This window comes from Brassica oleracea, chromosome C6 (assembly GCF_000695525.1).
Source record: "Brassica oleracea var. oleracea cultivar TO1000 chromosome C6, BOL, whole genome shotgun sequence".
Taxonomy (NCBI): domain Eukaryota; kingdom Viridiplantae; phylum Streptophyta; class Magnoliopsida; order Brassicales; family Brassicaceae; genus Brassica; species Brassica oleracea.
This window is the reverse complement of record NC_027753.1, coordinates 4,457,268-4,477,023: the sequence shown is the minus strand read 5'-3', so window position 1 is coordinate 4,477,023 and position 19,756 is coordinate 4,457,268. Positions and strand designations below refer to the sequence as shown.

Below are 19,756 nucleotides of genomic sequence, written 5' to 3'. Positions count from 1 at the left end.
CATTTATAACAATCAACTTATTTTGATTTGGAAATTTACATCATTGATTTTGAAATCTGTTTGTTTGATTTTAAAATAAAGGGATTTGTCAATAATTTCTAAATCCAATTTTTTTTTATAAATCCACTAAAGTATTAGAACCAATAACCCCCACTAAGCATGCTGCTACTATTTAAACAGATTAATCAAGGACAAATCTCACTAGTGTAAAAACAAAGCTTCGTTTAGTTTAAAGATCCTACCAAAACAGATGTGAATCTCCTTGAAGCTCTTCACCAAGATAATTACCAAAGTTTGTGCAACCTCTTCTATTGATTTTCATAGCTACATGAAGGAGATGTACCAACAGCTCAGCGTAGTACCACTTGTGAAGAATATCTTGCTGCAAACCACTACATGGAACAATCTTGAAGCACACTATGTCAAAGCTATCATTCGTAACTTCTATGCAAATGATGTCATTAATGGTCTCTTTCATTTAAATGTTGCAGCTGGTGGTGTACATAAAGAATCAGCATATCTTTATGGAGTTCTCCTACTATGTGCTAGAATTGATGGAAGATGGCGAGTAAATACTCCGCTTATCTCAATTGGCTCGAATACACAACCTTGATTAACGGCTGATGTAACAACATAAAGACATCTTTCCATGGATCAAGAGTGTCAAGAAATAGATGATATCTCAAATCTTTGATGAAGATGAGACCAAGTAACCTTTATAATCTTAATGATATGACAAATACATGTGCAAAGTACTACTACTATAAGCAAATAGATCGAATGACTTCTAAATTCTTGAAAGAAATTATTTATTAAGATTCACAAAAAAATGTTTATGAGATGTTAAGAACTTATTCCTAATTATTTTTTTTGGTAATCCTAAATTTTCCTTATTTATTTTTATTTTTGTTTAGGTTTATCCACTTTGGCTGTGCCCTCACAAACTCTTCAAACAACCGGTTAAAAGCATGATTAGCCCCGAACCAGGATTTGAGTATGAGATGAGACAGGGAGACACAAAAGATGCACAGATGTACACAGACGTTGGAGTTTACTACGCTCCAGGTCCTGTTCTGAGAGGCGAAGTGTTCGATGGAGTAGAAGCAGTGCGCAAGATGGAGCAATGGCTGATAGAAAAACATGGCTACCAGCCTCAGTATGCAGTATCTGAGCTCGACGAGAGAAGCTTTTGGAGAATGTTTGACGTTGACTTGTACGAGCATTGCCGCAGGAAGTACAGGGCTATAGGCACGTTCATGAGCATTTATTACAAGTCAAAGAAGGGACGTAAGACTGAGAAAGAAGTCAGAGAAGCTGAGCAGGCTCATCTCGAAGCAGCCTATGCCGAGGGGGATTAATAGCAAAATTTATTACACAATGTCTTGCTTGTGTGTTTCTTAAAATGTTTCTCTAACTTGTTTGCTGTACTCTTCTTTAATATTCTTGTGTACTTGACGGCTGATTCTATCTTGTTTGCGCATATTCATAATGACTAGGAGTATTGCCCCCGCGCTATAGACAGAGTTCTTGTTTCATCTCAATATATGCTAGGATTATTGTAGTTGTGAATTTTGCGTTTTGAGTTGTTTTTCAAGTTTTTTTAATTGTTATAGGGTTAGAATTGTGATTTTGAACTGTGTATGCATTGTTCTCCACTTACGAAGGACTAAATCGTGTTAGTAATGTGATTGATATAGTTCGTGGTGTTGTTTGTTGTGTCATTGAGACTTATTGTTTGTTTGTCTTTTTAATTTGTTTCTTCTATTGTTGAGAGTACATAAATTATATTAAAGTTGTTGAAAATACCTTTTGTTTCTGAATATTTTTTCTCCAGTTTAGTTGTGTAAGTTGTGTGTATTAAGTAATTATTATTATTATCCTTATTATGTTTGTTATATGTTTTTATTTTATTTTTAAACTTGTTGCTCTTACCGGACCTTTAAACAAATACATGAAGACTTGTAGAAATAACTATAAAATGAGTGACAATTCTGAGTATTTGAGCCTTAATGGGTTGTAAACGAATTTAGGTATTTCTCATAAGAAGACAATATCATTGGCCTGTTGACATTGGGTATGTAAGCTATTTTTATAAGACAAGAGGAGTGACCAGGTGGAGATGTTGTTGCCGCCTTTGTGTATGTCGGGATTGTCTCTTGTATCTCCTGGTGTGGCTATGTTTGTTTATCTTTTATTTGATGGGTAATATGTAAACAAAAATCATATATATAAGGTTCATCAAAGATGAGAATCATATATATAAGGTTTACAGAATGGCTACAAATCAGGAACATTTATGATCAAGCGATTTAAGATGGGGAGATGAAGAGTTCACCGGTGAAAAAATAGATTACGAACAGACACACGGTGCAACTCTGTAACTCAGACTTGTCTGAGACAATGATGAAAAGAACTCTAACTCATGTTAAACGAAGATATTTTACAATATGGAAAAACTATAATTGTTGCTTTTCATATAACGTGATGAATCTCATTTAAAAATGAAACTCATAATACACTTGTAGACCCAGCCCACAGAGAAAACAGAAGAAGCAAGGGTTTCCGACCTTCATAAATGTATATTAGTTTCGGCCATCAATGTACAAAGTATCCTTTAGTTTAGTGGTATAAATGTTGGTTTTTATATCACAATAATCCGGGTTCGAGCCATGAGCTTGACACTTTTTTCACACTTTTTAAAAGTGGAGTCCACAAAACGCTGACATGACGGACGCGCTGAGGAGAGAACAAAAACTCAATCATTATAATATAGATTTCAAACGTAATAGCACATATTACTAAGTAACGAAATATTGTTTGTAATAAATTTACAGGGGAGGTCTCATTTGTTCCTAAGAATCGCCACCGACTTTGGCGGCGATAACTGAAGCATAGTGAGCAATGTTAGTCTCAGGGGAATGTTTAAGCCTCGCTATGACCCAGAACAACTCAGATGACTTCACGAACTGTCTGCAGATCTGGTGGTTCGAACACATTTTTGCCAACGAAAAGAGTGCAACCTTGAGCGGTGACTCACTTGCTGTCTCTTTCTTGCTCGGGTTCAAGGCCACAGCCGAGCAATCCGAGACCAACTTTAGTAACGTCTGCATCACAAAATACGCAAAATGAGAAATCAGATTCATGCCTGACTAGGCTATATGAACACAAAATCCCGACAAGACTTAAACAACAGGCTTTTTGTTTTTGACCTGAGGAATTTAAAAATAACAATTAATTAACTAGATTTGATCCGCGCAGCCGCGCAGATTTTTGTTTTCATTTATTTTTATATAAACATTTTGTTTCAATTCTAAATTGGTATATATTGTAATATATATGTGTTTATCAATTTTTAAAATAAAATAAGTTTACGGTATATTTTTTTCATTGAATAGATTGTTTCAAATTTTCACATGTATTTGTATCTTCTTCTATATATATATTTTCGGATTATTATTTCATTATTAAAATCGTAACTATATATATAATGATTAGTAAAATATTGTTTTATTGTCATATTCAAAGATATTATAACATTTCAAAAATTTAGAATGTTTTTTAAAAATTAAAATTTTCTCTTCATAGATTTATATTATCGAATAAATAATTAAACATTGAGTTTTTGTTTAATGATTAAAATAAACTATATAGTTAAAATTTGTTTTCATTGGTTTAAGATAGTAAAGATTAATCATTGTTAGATAATATGATTTTTGTTATTTAAAAAAAAATCTTTATAATTTTAAGAGTTAACATCGACAAATATTTAAATAATTAACATATGGATGTATAGTATTACGACATTAAATTATATCTATTTAATTTATATTATCTATAAATCCAATGGATCATCTATTGTTTAAATCCAATTATTGATAACCCAATAAAAATTTCTGGTAGGTCCAAAATTTAAATGATAATATTAGAGATTAAATGTAACATGACTTTCTAGAAATAGGTCCATTAGGTTCATTTTTTAAAAAATTACACATGAATCAAGGTTGTGACTTCTGTTTTAATATATAAGATTCTACGCATAATTAATTATATATATATCATTAGTATCTACATTTGAACTAACACAATATAATCATTATTCTTAAATTATTTCTAAAATCTGAATTTCAACTAATATTCAAAGTAGTTTCTATATTTTACTCTAGCGATTTCAACAATTAATAAGATCGATTAGCATATATATGAAACCGTTTTGATTTATTTAGAAACTGAATATTACATTATACTTATTTTCCAAACTCAGTATATCTACACTTTTAACCTAGATTTATGTTTTATTTTGAATATACTAACCCAAAATTATGAGACCCTTCTATAAATACTTTTCCCATTACTCTATATTCATCCGCAATTCACAAAAAAAAACATGTCTAACTAGAAAAATAAGTCTCTTTTTAAAGATGTCAACCTTTTGAAAATCGGTTGGCTAATTCACGTGAAATTTTTTCATTCGCCAAATCTAAACGAAGTGAGTTAATTTGTATTTATATATAATACATTTAAAAAAGCGAACGGAACTATACATTTACCAAATCTAAAAATAGTGTATAATAAGAAGCAAAACCACCCTCAATTCAAATAATAATCCAATGATAATTTAACAATATTCATGTACAAAAAAAAATATATATATATAATTTAAAACAAACACCCATGCGTCCGCACAGGTCCAAATCTAGTTAGAATTAATGGTAAAAACTGGTTAAGTCTAACTTTGGTTTTGTTTTGTTTATTGACATAAAAACCGAACTTGTTGAAGAATGAATCTAATCATGTACGTAAAATGATGGTCATAATCGGTTAAATCATTTATTTATTTATTAATTGTATAAACCAAACAGGTTTAAGAGTCACTCTTATGAAGAATAGGTTAAATTCGATTTAGAATTATTTATATAAGTATATATGTACCAAGGTTGCCGTATAGGAGAATGTTACTATACTCGTGCATCTATAATGTGATTCATTAATGATGAAAAAATATTTTGGTAAAACAAACCAATATTATAGGCAAAGTAGTTATTATAGTCGATAACATATGAAGTGATTTAGTTATGATGTCAAAATGTTATTTAGAAATAAATGAAACATGACATTCTAGGAAAAATCCATTTTTTAAATATCACATGAAAAGAAATTGTGAGTTTTATTTTAATAGAATAAATTTGAGCTTCGGTGTGGATAAAAATATCAGGGACGGCAATGATAATAGCATCTGCATTGGAAATCTCCTTTGCCTATATCTTGGCACCTACTAACCCCTTTTGGCCTCTTTTTGGTACATTCGGCTGTACATTGCTTAGGATCACATTTTCCAGTATTGTTTGGGTATGCTTCAACACAAGTTTTTTGTGTGGTTGGTCCTCCTTTCTGAGCAGACACCACTACTCCTGTTATTATAATAATTGAAATATAACATTAGTTTTGTATTTAAAAAAGAAAATTAATATTTTTGTAAAATATATGTTTTGAGAGTTTTCTTTGCATATTTATCAAAATGATATTTTAAACATATTATCTCTTAATCACTGATCATTCTTGGAGAATTACTAAATCAATATAATGGAACTGGACATACAATTTATATAAACATATAAAATAATACAGCATCAAAATAAATTTATAGTATCATGTTTATATAATATATACTAAAAAGTTGTGAAGTAAATACATACCTAGTAGAAAGATTGTCAGCATAATGAAGCCAATAAGCGAAGTCCGAAAAGAAATTTTCATCTTAGATAATGAACTAATTGTGTTTTAAAAAATTAGAACGATAGAGAAATATATTTATAGACGAATCACATATTGAAACATATCTAATTTAAGCTATGTTTCTTTTAAAAATCCGATATAAAAGGATATAGTTTGACCAATTTTTTAAACAATTTTGTAATTTATTATTTATTTAATAGATAAATAGTTTGACTCATTTATTTGTAAGTTTATAACACAAATACAATGAATATTCAAATAGTTAACGACCATTTGTTCAAATAATAATTCCCACATAATAATTATCGAAAATAAATAACAAACCATCAGCAAACATTAGTGGATCATATCTTCCAAAAAAAATATGGTGCCTACAAATATTAACACAGTCGTTACAAATATTTGAGGGATGATAATGACAATTAATAAATTCAACACAATAAGTGCAATTCACACAAAAGTTTTTGAGAGGAAACGACTAAGCATGCTGCTACTATTTAAACAGATTAAGCAAGGACAAATCTCATTGATGTAAAAACAAAGCTTTGTTTAGTTTAAAGATCCTACCAAAACAGATGTGAGTCTCCTTGAAGCTCTTCACTAAGATAATTACCAAAGTTGGTGCAACCTCTTTTATTGAATTTCATAGCTACATGAAGGAGATGTACCAACGACTCATCCTATTACCACTTGTGAAGAGCCACTACATGGAACCATCTTGAAGCACACTATGTCAAAGCTATCATTCGTAACTTCTATGAAAATGATGTCATTAATGGTCTCTTTCAATTAAATGTAGAAGCTGGTGGTGTACATGAAGAATCAACATATCTTTATGAAGTTCTCCTACTATGTACTAGAATGATGGAAGATGGCGAGTAAATACTCCGCTAATCTCAATTGGCTCGAATACACAACCTTGATTAACGGCTGATGTAACAACATAAAGACATCTTTCCATGGATCAAGAGTGTCAAGAAATAGAAGATATCTCAAATCTTTGAGGAAGATGATACCAAGCAACCTTTATCATCTTAATTATACGACAAATACATGTGCAAAGTGCTACTACTATAAGCAAATAGTGAAGTTCGTTTTTATGATATGGCAACATCACATCTCAAAGAGTTGTTGTGCTGTTATACGATGAAGACAAACTTTGTCATTTGCTAATAATAGAAGCATTTTCAAGAGTTGTTGTGTTGGAAGCTTTAATTTCAAGTTTATAAGTCTATGGTCCACACTTCACACCTTTTAGACGAGGTTGTTGCAGCATTTTCCTATATCTATGTGTAAATTGTACAATGATGTATATTTTCTTTTGAAAAAAAATAATGAATTCCAAAACACATATGGCAAAATCTTACAGAAACCATGCCTTCTTAAATAACCATTTTCAAATGAAAAACAAAACCACTTTCAATTATTACACATTTAAAATGACTACTTATAATTTAGCGAAAAAAAAAAGACTACTTATAATTAAATGAGGTTGGCAGCTGAGTTGGACGAAACAACTCACCCTGTGTAAAAAGGCGTTCCACAATAATTCATTTTTTCCATATAAATGCGACTACAAATCAGTTCTTTTAAACAAGAGGGAGAAGAAAATCACTTGGGCGAACTCAGCGACAACACAAAACTCCCGTGCGTTTCAAAAGGAATCGAGCATTTCAATAATATTCCCATGCTTGAGCTTCCGCAATATCTGAAACCATACAAATCAGTTCTTTTATGGAGACGCCACTAATGTGAAACAGTGAAGGCATAGAAGTATCTAACCTCGTTTTCTTGCCTTAGACTGTGTATATCTTTGTCACTCTTTCCTTGTTTCATGATGAACTTCATCGCCACCGTCTGATGAAATCAAAGTTTGGAACCAATCAGAAGAGATTAACGAACAAGTTAACCACAACAATTTACCTGGCCGGTGTACTTTCGTCTTCCTTTGTAAACTCTCCCGAAAGAGCCTTCACCGACGAGCTCGATCGCATGATAATCCTCCACACCCATATCTGAGCCCGATCGTCTTTTAATCTGCCGCGTAAAGCAACGTATTAGCTTCCAACGCTATATAACGGCACTGTCACTAAAACTGAGAGAGTCTATGTCACATTCAATCGGATTTCTAAACTATGTTGCTTTCCGATTTAATGTTTAGCATAAGGTACACTTGCGAATCGACTAACAGGAAACATCAGAGTGTAGCTAGACATGCAGATCCTAAATCCGATTGGCAAAATAAGTCCACAGTTCAGAATAAATGGGAAATTGAAGGATATAGAAATGTGGAATAGATGAAGTGGTGGCGACGGAGATGGCGGAACTGCAGACGCCGCCGATGCGGAACGACGGATAAGGATTTCGGCGTTGGAACTAAGTATACGAAGAAGAGAGATCGCGTAGGAGGAGCGATGTTCTGAAGAGAGAGAGAGACTCTTGTTGTTTGGAAACTTTTGAAATCCTGCCAAAGAGGGAGAAAATCTTTACTCTCTCTCTTACTCTCCCTCAGTGTGATCTAAGGGCATCTCCAACCCTACTTTATTTTCCACTAGAGTAAAAATGCTTCAATTGTACTATATTTTCCATTCTATAATAGATTAAAAATGAGTTTATTTTTTTGTTCATTACTTTATTTTTCACTCTAAAATAGAGTACTATTGGAGCATAACTCAACTCTATTATAGAGTTACTCTATTTTAGAGTGAAAAAATAAAGTGAATCATTGGAGATGGTCTAATGTTGTTGCGGTTTATTTGTCTCTTTACCAAACGGGCAGAGAATAAAATTATATGTATTACCAAAAAAAGAAAAAAAATCAAAATTGGTTCCCAACGTTAACTTTTTTTTTGTCAACTTTCAAAAATAAAATCTTATGCTTAAATAATAAACAAAAGAGTTACATTATGTTGAATCTATAGCTTTTTAGAATCTAACAGTTAAACACACAAAAATACATATCTAAAATTTATACCACTTTGGAAAGAAGACTTCCTCAAGACTTCTTCCATCAAGAAATGCATTAAAAGAGTTCCCAAGAAGTCTTCGAGAAGTCTTCGAGAAGTCTTCGAGAAGTCTTCCGAGAGTATTCTAGAAGTAGGCATGAGCATTCGGGGTTCCAATCGGGTTTCGGTTTAGTCCAATCGGGTTTCGATTTTTCGGGTTTATAAAAATCAGCCTCATTTGGGTTATATGAAAATTCGGTTCGGGACCGGTTCGGGTTATATCGAGTTCGGGTCGGGGTTAGTAAATCTTCAAAGAACCGGTACAACCCGATGTACTTTCGGGTTAAGGTCCCAATCGGTTCTTAGGTTTAAATGTACCTGATTTATATCTACTTCGTAACCAAAAAATAAGTAAAATCGGTTCTTCGGTTTTAAAATACTTGATTTGTACCTATTTTGTAACCAAAACATAAATAAAATCGGTTCAAAAAAAAGAAAGAACATCAAATGTGATCATTCAAAATCAAGTGAAAGGTAAACATAGTTATTGATCGAAAGAAAACCAAATAAATGAAAGCATAAAACGAAAACCAAGTTCTCATGAAATAAAAATCATTATTCAATGAAAACAAAACCAAAATCTAAAAACTTCAACCTTCAACCGACCTTCAACCATCAATCTTCATATAATAGATAATTATTTTAGATGTTCAATATATTTTGAATACATATTAGAAATTAAGATCATGTTTGGTACAAGTTATTTTTGGGAATTTTGAATGTTTCGGGTTATATCGGATATCCATTTAGGTTCGGGTTATATCGGATACCATAAAACAAGATCCATTCGGTATTTATACCAGGTTCGGATCGGTTCGGATTCATTTTTATCGGATCGGATTCGGTTTGAGTTTTCGGGTTCGGTTTATTTGCCCAGCCCTAAATCAGAGGCCTCATTCAATTGTTTCATCCCATTCAATTGTTTCATGCGGATGTGTTCAACGCTGGCACTGTTGTATACCGATAGATTTTATGATACTACTAAAGTGTCCCGAACCATAGGAGAACCATTGCACTAATCTAGAAGACTATCTTCTTAGATTTGATTAGGCTTCATTTTGCACGCATGTCATATGTAACCAAAATCGCTTTGTATATCAACTGCCAACCCTATCTAGAAGTCTTCCAAAGTCTAATTCAGATCTGAAAAAATATACATATTCAAATACATTCAAAATGCTTCAAAACAGAAAAAACTTCAAAATAATTTTTTCATGCATAAATAATAATAAAAAATTCACATTAAATTGAATCTATTACTATTTAGGATCTAGTATATAAAACACACAAAAATATATATCAAAAATGTGTGCCAGTTTGGGCAGAAGACTTCATAAAACTTCCTAGAGACTTCTTGGGAAGTCTTCTAACATAAAATGCATTAGAAAATTTCTCAAGAAGTCTTCCAAAGTCTGACTCGGATTTGAAAAAACCTGGAAATTCAAAAAAAAAAAAAATCAAATGATTTTAAAACAGAAAAAAAACCAAAAACAGTCAAATTAGATTTGAATCTATAGCTTTTTTTATAATCTTACATATAAAATACAAAAAATACATATCCAAAATTTATAGATTTACCTTTGAAAGAGTGAAAGATGAAACCATGTAGTGAAAACTTTGCAAAAAAAAAAGATGAATTATTGAGAAAGACATAAGAAAAAAAATGAGAACTAGATTTAAAGTTTGGTGTTTTCTAGTTCAAACAGATAATATAGAGTTTTGGGAGTTTTAGAGTGAGAAACATTATATTTTTGTTGCAGCTGTTTGATATGAAGAGAGAGAATGTGTAAATTTTCGTTATATAAGGACACAAAAATTCTAATTATGTTTAATATTTTTGGTTCAGAAGACTTCCCAAGAAATCTTCTAAACCCAAAATTTGATATTCGTCCGAGAAAATTTTTCAATAAGTCTTCTAATGAATTACATGTTAGAAGACTTCCGTAAAAGTCTTCTAAACCATAAAACCAAATAAATAACTAAATACCAACAAACACTTTTTTAAACATATGATCAACTTATAAAATGTTGAATATACACTATACTAAAATCTAACCCTAAAAGTACAAACAATATTATAACATATGTTATCAATACCTAAACCAAAGACTATCATGACTCAATCTACATTCAGTCACCTATGTTGAAAACAATTCAATTTTAGATTTAGAAATACATCATTTAAAAATATCTATTATATGATTTAGATTTTTCCCACATGAAAATATATTTAATAAAATTTATAAATTATTTTTAAGATCTAATATATGAGAATATTTTCCATGGAAGACTTTTGGAAGACTTCACATTAGGTGGTAAACCTAAATTTCTAAATTAATGATTAGACGGAAAACCAAAATTCTACTAGAATGGTATACTTTGTTGTGAAGTCTTCGAGGAAGTCTTCTAGTGCATTATATGTTAGAAGACTTCTGAGAAGTCTTCCAACCTTATAATCAAATAACTAACTAAATAACAAAAAAACACTTCATTAAATTTAAATCAACTTATAAAAATTTTAATTTACACAAAACTAAACACATATAAGTCAAATTTATTTATTTAAAAAAAGAAATTAACATTCCAAAATCTAACCCTAAAAATATAAACAATACTATAACATACATGTTACCAAATCCTAAACCAAAGACTATCACGACTCAATTAGTTGCAAAAAAAAAAACAGACTATCATGACTCAGTCCACATTCACTCATTTATGTTGAAAATAATTCACTTTTAATAAATATAAATTTATATCATTTAGAAATGTTTATAATTACATGATTTCAATTTTTCCCAATCAAAATATTTGTATAAATTTTTAAATTTACTGTACGAGAAGACTTACAAATAAGTCTTCTCAAATAAGTCTTCCTTCGAATTCTTTTCACGCTAAGGGTTATAGTGTTAAAACTCTCACAAGCTTTTTGTTTGGTCATAAGGTGATTGTTATAATTTCACTAGTATTTTGAGTTATTTTTCATGTGATTGAATTTGATGTACACTTTTATATTTAAAATCAAGTTTGAATCATTTTTTGGCAAATTCCCTAGTTTCAAAATTAGTGGCATTATGTGTAAATCTCACATGACCTAAAGGTTAGTTCTAGTATGTACTTTTCTTTTAATAGAAAAATGAATAATTTTCCAAAATTATTTTAATATATAAAGCTTAGTTAAATCTCCCTCCAACAAATAAATAATAAATTAAAATATAGAAAACAAAATATCAGAAAACAAGCTACATAAATAATATATATATATATATTATAAAATACTACTAAATAAATTTTCTATTAAAATAGCACATAATCATAAAAATACATATACTCCAAAAGTTAAAACATAGGATTTCAATTTAAATTTTAGAGTTATGGTTTAGAGATTTGTATTTAGGGGTTAAGGTTTATAGTTTAAAGTTTATAATTTAGGATTTAGGTTTTAAAATTATGATAACACATATTTATTTTGTTTAGATTTATTATTTGTGAAATGTAGTCGATTTTTTTCATTTTTGTGATTTATTCGTTTGTTAAATAATTTTGTGATATTAAAGAAAATTTGCTGGAACAAAAATCTCATTATATTTTTAATTAATGAAAACAGCGGTACATATTCTTCGTCCGTAATTTATTGTACACACATTACGATCTTATTGATGATCAATCAAGATTTGAAAACAAATCTCATCAATACAATACTAAAAGACAAATATAAACCATGGGGTGTCCACGTCAGATTAATAAATCAACGAATCAGAAACTGTTATTTGGCCACGTCAGTGCTGCTCCTGTGGACAGAAGATCATAACTGGTTCTTTGTTTGGGCTGTCTTTCCGTTTTTTAAACGGCCCAGATCGAACCCAATCTCGCCACCCTAATTTTGTCTGAAGTGTAGAGAGCAGCATTGACGATTCCATTTCGTCTTCACGGTATGGTTGCTATGTAATCTTGGTTACATCTTGCTCCTCGTTACATCTTGCTCCATTATTATTTATTATAATCTCTTCTTTATTGTTTTGTTCTTAGCTCTCACCCTCAATATCGAACGAACGAACTAATCTCTTCCCCTCCCGTCTCCTCAGCTACAGCTATAGCTACAGCTACTTCCATGGAATCCACAGTATAGTCTCCCGTCTCCACCGGCTAGCCTCCCGTCGTTGTGTCTTTAGCGGACGTCTCACAATTACTAGCCAAACTGAGCTCCGTTTTCGGTTAATCCGTTTCTGGGAGTCAAGAAATATTACAAAAGGCAGGACCTTTATTGGGTTGGAGCTCCTCCAATGCGACGAACAGGTATGAGTGCTCCTCATTGAATTTTGGGTCTGATACAAAATGAGATTAAAAGGTCGTGAATTTTGGGTTTGATATCTACTCCGTTAGGGGATTGTGGTTCATTTCCTCCGCTCGTGCTCCACGATACTCGCCTCATCCCAAAGCAGAAACAACTTACAGCCTTCTGAATTTTTACGCTACCAGAAACAAGGAGATTTATCGAGTTACTGATCAGAGTTTAACAATTTCTTTCTTGCTTAATTTTGTTCTCTCCGTGCTTGACGACATCAGCCTTTTTATTGACGCAGGCAGGTTAGGTTCCACTCTCATGACGATATCCAAGGGTCTCAGCTCAGGGGTGATCACTACGGTAATCTGTCTCATTTTATTAATCTTCTCCATCTTAATTTGTTTGTCTGCATGTTAATTAGATTTTTGGCTACATTTAACTACTAATCTTCCTCAACAATGTGTAGATGTTGTTGACCACTTGAAGCTGGTCAATGGACAGTCTCTCAATGACTGTTGATCCATCCTTGACGAAGTGGAAATAGCAACCACATGTCGTTTTTTGGTTCATTTACAGTCAAAGGGGTAAGTGTTTCCTGTTAATAGAATGAAAACTTCTCTCTTTAGTGCAAAGCTTACTCTCTTGCCGTACAAACCAATATAACTTAACCTCTATTAAATTTTTTTTTTTTTTTTTTCAGGGGACCTGTTAAGATTTACCTTTGGCACCAGGCTGCAAAAGATTTCTATAAGTAGTTCACACCCAGTGAAAACAATCCCACTGTGCTTTAGTCACGACGGTGAACACAAAACGCCTTGCAGGTAACTATTTCTTCCTTAAGGATACCCAACACACTGCTAATCCTCACGTTAACTGTTTTGAGAAGCTGTTTGTCATCTGTTGGTACTGTTATCCTTATTTACATACCTGATGTATTTTGAAAATACATAGGCAGTAGTGTGGATATTAAAGATATTTTGACGTGTGGTATTTTAGATATTTTGCTTTCACTCATGATCTCAAACTTGAAATAAACATACTTGTGCCAAATAGTGTCCTCTTCAGGAAATCACTGCATCGATGTTCATATGTTAGTGAGTGACCATTGTAAATTAGACTTTTATTACTAAAAGCTCATCAAGTTCAGGTTAGTGTCTAACATTGATTTAGTTTTCTCTCCACGCAACCTCTATATCAATGCTTGCTTGATATGTTTTGAAAAGCGTTTTGTTGACTTTGATTGCTTATATCTCATAAATTTCAGGTTGATTTCTAACGTAGAATTACGTTGCTGTTCAAGTGTATGTGTTAATTATGACTTTACCAATATGTTGCCATTTGTGAAACCGCGTCACTAACGTGTCTTTTTTAATGAGTTAACCAAAAACAGGGAATTTAGCTCTCAGTTCTGTGTCATCCTCACGTGTCTTCATAGACAAAGTTGTCCAGCCGACTATTGATTACTTCAGCTGGTTAGTAACTATAGAGCCAACAGTGTTATGTTTGTCAATTCCAAGTAATATTCGAATTCATTCTTTCTTCAGCGACCCTGATAAATCTATTGTTTTCTAAATTGTCTCAGGTTCAGTTCTAACCCAGGGATTGCTACTCTGGTTAATGCTGAGGAGGTTACTAAAGCTGAGCCAATGACAATTCTGCAAATATTTGCTTACATCAAGCTGGAATCCGCCGAGGTAAAATAAAAGCTTAAGATAGCTAAGTTAAAAACGTTAGTTCATCTTGAGATCCCACTTGCTGCCGATGATGTAGTTGTTGTGCCTTCTGCAAATGTAGTTAGTGCATTTTCAAATGGCTGTGGATTCATTGCTGATGAGAGAAATGGGAGTGGCAGTGCCATTGACAAATCACATAAGGCTAAGCGTGCAAAACATGGAAAATTAAGCTTCTAGCACCCATTCCATTCGGTGCATTATGGTTGTCAGATTGAGCCAAGACTATGATTTGTCGTTTTATTTTGAACTTCCACTCTTGCTTTGGTCTAATATTTGCAAAGAATATGCTTCTTTGTTTAGACTTTGATTCATTAGAATGCTTAATGATTTACAGCTTTCAAAAGAAGCACTTGGTATCTTATACTATGACTACTGTAGCTCAAGTGAGTGTATGGTACGGAGACATCAATTTTTCTCTGATCATTTTAATCGCTATCAGGTACCTCTTCTGCGTTGATTACCTCAAAACCTATGTTACATGGAAACGGAAGCGGGTACGCGGAAGCGGAAATGTATGGAAGCGCAGAAGCGAGATTTTTTGAAAAATTAGGAAGCGGGTACGTATTGGAAGCGTATATCCATATGTATGTATATATATGTGTGTGTATATATATATATATATTAAAATATAAGAATTTTTTTAAAAAAATTGGACTAAAAATTATATGTTATAAATTTAAATAAATTATTTATTCATTTTTAATAATTTTGTAATGATTTCATATTAAAAATGTGAAAATAGACATAAATTAAGTTTTAAAAAAATTATTATATTAATTATTGTTAATGCTTCATAAATAATTGACACAATATATTTGAATATATGATATATGTTTAATAAAAACCTCAATACATAAAGATAATTTATAGTATTAATTTTAATATTTATTTATTTATATCCTCTCTATTCATTACTATTAAAATTTTGATTTTACAGAAATTAATAACTACGATTATATTTTTATTGATATTCAACCTTGTATTTTTTTTTAAAGAACGGAAGCGTGATTCCAAAACGGAATCATAAGCTTCCAACGTGTTTTTAAAAAGAATATTTTGGAAGCGCTTTGGAAGCGAGATTCCGTAAGCTTCCACAAGGTTCCGATTCCGATTCCGGTTCCGAAGCGGGAAGCGAGCGTCCGATGAAGTTTCCGTGCAACGTAGCTCAAAACTACATCAAAGCCGTTTTCAAAAATCAACAACCATCCCATTGAAATTCACGAACAAACCCAAAACAATCATTTTCCAACAAAATTAAGGAAAGTTCAAAATAACAAAATGAGCTAAACCATATTATATATGGTTTCTTTCTGATGATCCTTGATAAAGCCTATTCGGATGCCACACTAACGATATTTTTTAAATTACGCAAGTCCAATAACCCCTACTTACTGTTTAAACTCAGCACCATTAAAACCACATTCAGCAATTAAAAACACCCGTTGAAAAATGACTCACGTTACAGGAATCTGAGAGGGCATCGAGCTAAACATCAAACATTTAACACCATATAAACATCCCTTTTTATTAACACTATATTATTCTCTCTAAAACACAATGAATCCGGCAACATCAACTCCAAATTGAAACCTCAGTACCTCACCATCGAGATTAAGCGGCCATATACCAATCAAACTGAGATATAATTCGAGATAAGACACTTTCACACAATTTACATTTCGCTAATCTAATAAAACATGATAGCCAATATACGCAAGAAAAAAACAATATACACAAATACCATCCGCCCGCACAAACATGTCAAGTATATATCTTTCTCAAAAAAAAACATGCCAAGTATATAATACAACCCAAATTTGTTTAACGTGCATACAAAAATTTCTACCACCTTTATCTATATCCTACCATATAAATTGAAATTTTTAATCAGTACATTATTCACTTACTCAAGATATATACATATATAAAAATACGTAACGAGCATAATTATTCGTTTATGTAGTGCATGCTACCCGGTTTTGCACTTTTACTGTTTCGTCAGAGTACAGTTCCCGCTTAATTAATTAATATTTATATTACTATTTGTTATATACTTTTAAATATATAAAAGTGGATAGATGGCATATGTTAAAAAAACTCAGTCAATTAAAAAGAATTAATTGAAAAGATTTTGTCAAAAAAAAAAAGAATTAATAGATAACATATTTATGGTCAAATCTATGTCTTAGTTTGTTGTAGTGTCACACAAAATTCATAAAAACAATAGTGAGAATAATTAAAAAGCTTTTATAAGAAAAGAGAGTGATTACTAATTCATAGCAAAACACCCAACAAAAAATTTATCACCCGAAATTTGATATTGGTCAATAATATACCTAACTAATATTTTAAAATATTTATGTCAAATTGTAACAAAACAAAAACAAAATTTTATAAACAGCGACAATCCCGTCTATAAAATCCACAGTGACTATAAAATCCCGTCTGGTTCTCTCAGTGAACTCCTACTAAACATACTCGCTTCATAACTCACCCCCAAATCCATTGCTAACAAAACGTTGACTCTGACGGAGAGATCGATATGGAGAACGACTTAGCAAGTGACGGATGAATCAACGTTGAGAGCGATGTAGTAGGCTGCGGCGAGAGTGAGATGAAGAGCGACAGAGCTATTGTTAAGCCGCCTATTGAAGTGACGGTAATCAGTCAAGATACAAACCAGGTTGCAAATCTAAAGAGGATATGACATACCATGTGTGTAATAAGTACGTTACTACTCTTCCTTTCTCAGTGCATAGAAAGCTTTTTTGAGGATCAATAACATTGATTTTTAAGCACTCAGAATTCAGAAATGAGTAATTGCATATGGTTTCTATGCTCTCAATGATACGAAGTGGATAACATAATATCTAAGCAAATAATCTTGATATGTTTCGTATGGCGAGACTAATTCGTTGAACCTTTAATATATTAGGCGGCTGGAAGAATGTATTTAATTGGAGACTAAGTTTTGCATCACAAGTGGATGCCATTAAAGAGACTAGCAAACGATTAAGTAATGGTTATTATAGAAAGCACATGAATCGGTTTTCAGGTCATAACACCATTTTTGCAATCATCTAAAGGTTGGAGCTGACGAAAGCGTTGAGCTACCCGTTGAAATTAACCGCCAAGAATGCTGTCAGCGTAAAAGTATTGTCAGCGTAAAAGTAAAAAAAAGGTATGAAGATCATATTATACAGATTGCAAGTTGAAGTTTTCACAATTTTAATTTAGAAAATAAGTCAGCACGTAATTGTTTTGTTCCCAGACCCATTTCTAAAAATAATAATAATTGTTTTGTTCTGGTCAAGAAATGGCAACTCCTCAATGCCTGGTCGACTCCATCGGCCAGCCGACAAATTCATGGTGAAAGTAACACCATACAACTTCACAGCTAAAAGACAAGATTATTACCGCCACCAGAGTTGTCTCTCCTGCAGTACCCCCACCTCTTAATCTTACATTGGACATCTCCATTGCAGCTTCAGATGTGCCTGACAAACTCATTACCGAGAATGATGTCAGCTACTCAACCCAACTGATAGAGATATAGCCAGTGTTTTATTATGATTCAAGTTCATCAACCAAGGACGAGGACTCAGAAAGTGAAACAAAACGTCATGGGCGTTGCGCCTAAGACCTCAGCCCCTCCACGTACCGACCCAGTTGGAATCCATGGAGACCATTGCGACGTCCAACATCGTCCAGTTGGAATCAAAAGAAGTCAGACATGTTTTTGCTAAGAAAACACAGGACATACATATGGCTCAGTTAGAAATCTAGCAAACCAAATAAAACGAAAAGTGATTATTTAAAATAAAGGTTTATATAATTGTATATCTGTATATCAAGTATCTGATAGTATAATTGAAAATATAAAGTTTGGTTGCCTATTTATTTGAACTTCGTGTTCTTAAAAGTTTGATTTTAATTTATTTTAATTTTCTTAGAAGTCCAACGTCGAGCTATTTGGTCATGAAAATATAGTCGTCATCTTACTCTTGCGTTGGGTACAAAAGAGTGGTACTAGCTCCCATCCCAAATGAAATAGGAACCTAATATAGTTGACGTTAAATACATTTACGAGACCACACTGTTTAAAATTAGTCGATCTGCAAGCAAACATAACGTAGGAGAAATGGGATAACGATGGATGAGTATGGTTGTTTTAGGTGACATCCCAAAGAAATATATTACCAATAACTATCAGCTGTTTGATATACATTTCTGCATATCAGTAGGTAGAGCACTCATGCATCATCCCCTCCAACCAAAGCTGGAATCCCCTATCCGTATTTTTTCTTTCTACCAAAAAAAAAAAAATCTCCATTTTGCTTAACGGTATTTTAGAATCGACATTTATTTCCCCCCATTCTTCACTCTTAATTTGGGTGTTTAATCCAGTCAAAAACACCGTACAAAACCACACCTAACTAAATCAGCAAAGTGGTTTCTTTTTGTTCAATTCAATCGCATAAGTAGTTTTTTTTGTCAAACAACCGTACAAGTAGTTTGAATGTTATTTTTAATAAACTACAGTATGTACATATGGTTTGGTTAAAACACAAGCAAACTGGAAAACACTGACTAATTAGAAAACAGTAGAATAAGAAAAACATTGAATGCATTGATGTTTTAATTAACTACACCTATTACCAATAGTATATAAAAAAATAAAATTATTTATAGGATCAATGCATTTTGTTATAGATGGGCGTCCAGATACTCATTCGAGTTTGGTTCGGGTCGATACAGGTTTCATGTTTTCGGCGTTGGATATTTCAGCTTCATTCGGATATTTACAAATTTTGGTTCAGATTTTACGGGTTCAGATCAGGTTTCGATAATCCATTTAAATTATTATTTAAACAAACAAAATCCTTATATACTTAAAATTTATCATAATAGAACAAAAAAATAATTTATTACATATAGATTTGAATAATATATGCCAAAATACCTAAACTTAACATAGAAATTGGTTTAGCTTGAATACT

At 32.0% G+C, this 19,756-nt stretch overlaps 1 protein-coding gene and 3 long non-coding RNA genes across 12 annotated transcripts; 3 read left to right on the top strand and 1 right to left on the bottom strand.

Moving 5' to 3' along the window:
- The first annotated feature begins 328 nt into the window (after positions 1-328).
- Positions 329-1,358, top strand: LOC106297272 (delta(24)-sterol reductase-like). The gene is made up of 2 exons (XM_013733549.1): positions 329-568; positions 915-1,358. The coding sequence occupies exons 1-2, from the start codon at positions 329-331 to the stop codon at positions 1,356-1,358; spliced, it is 684 nt and encodes a 227-aa protein (XP_013589003.1).
- A 6,015-nt stretch (positions 1,359-7,373) lies between these two features.
- On the bottom strand, positions 7,374-7,930 carry LOC106299905. Its single transcript, XR_001261920.1, has 3 exons — positions 7,657-7,930; positions 7,516-7,590; positions 7,374-7,441 (listed from the first exon to the last, which is right to left on the bottom strand). It is a non-coding gene; the product is annotated as an uncharacterized LOC106299905 (long non-coding RNA).
- A 4,664-nt stretch (positions 7,931-12,594) lies between these two features.
- LOC106299897 lies at positions 12,595-15,349 on the top strand. Of its 8 annotated transcripts, none has more exons than XR_001261911.1 (8): positions 12,595-12,670; positions 12,768-13,034; positions 13,122-13,383; positions 13,490-13,607; positions 13,724-13,844; positions 14,414-14,495; positions 14,606-14,717; positions 14,818-15,178. It is a non-coding gene; the product is annotated as an uncharacterized LOC106299897 (long non-coding RNA). The 8 variants fall into 8 exon arrangements; XR_001261913.1 differs by having other exon boundaries at positions 12,597-12,670; positions 12,824-13,034; XR_001261914.1 differs by lacking the exon at positions 12,595-12,670 and adding an exon at positions 14,288-14,324 and having other exon boundaries at positions 12,699-13,034; positions 14,818-15,179.
- A 467-nt stretch (positions 15,350-15,816) lies between these two features.
- LOC106299898 lies at positions 15,817-18,598 on the top strand. 2 transcript variants are annotated; one of them, XR_001261917.1, is made up of 4 exons: positions 15,817-17,482; positions 17,692-17,772; positions 17,843-17,937; positions 18,071-18,598. It is a non-coding gene; the product is annotated as an uncharacterized LOC106299898 (long non-coding RNA). The 2 variants fall into 2 exon arrangements; XR_001261918.1 differs by lacking the exon at positions 17,692-17,772.
- Positions 18,599-19,756: the final 1,158 nt, after the last annotated feature.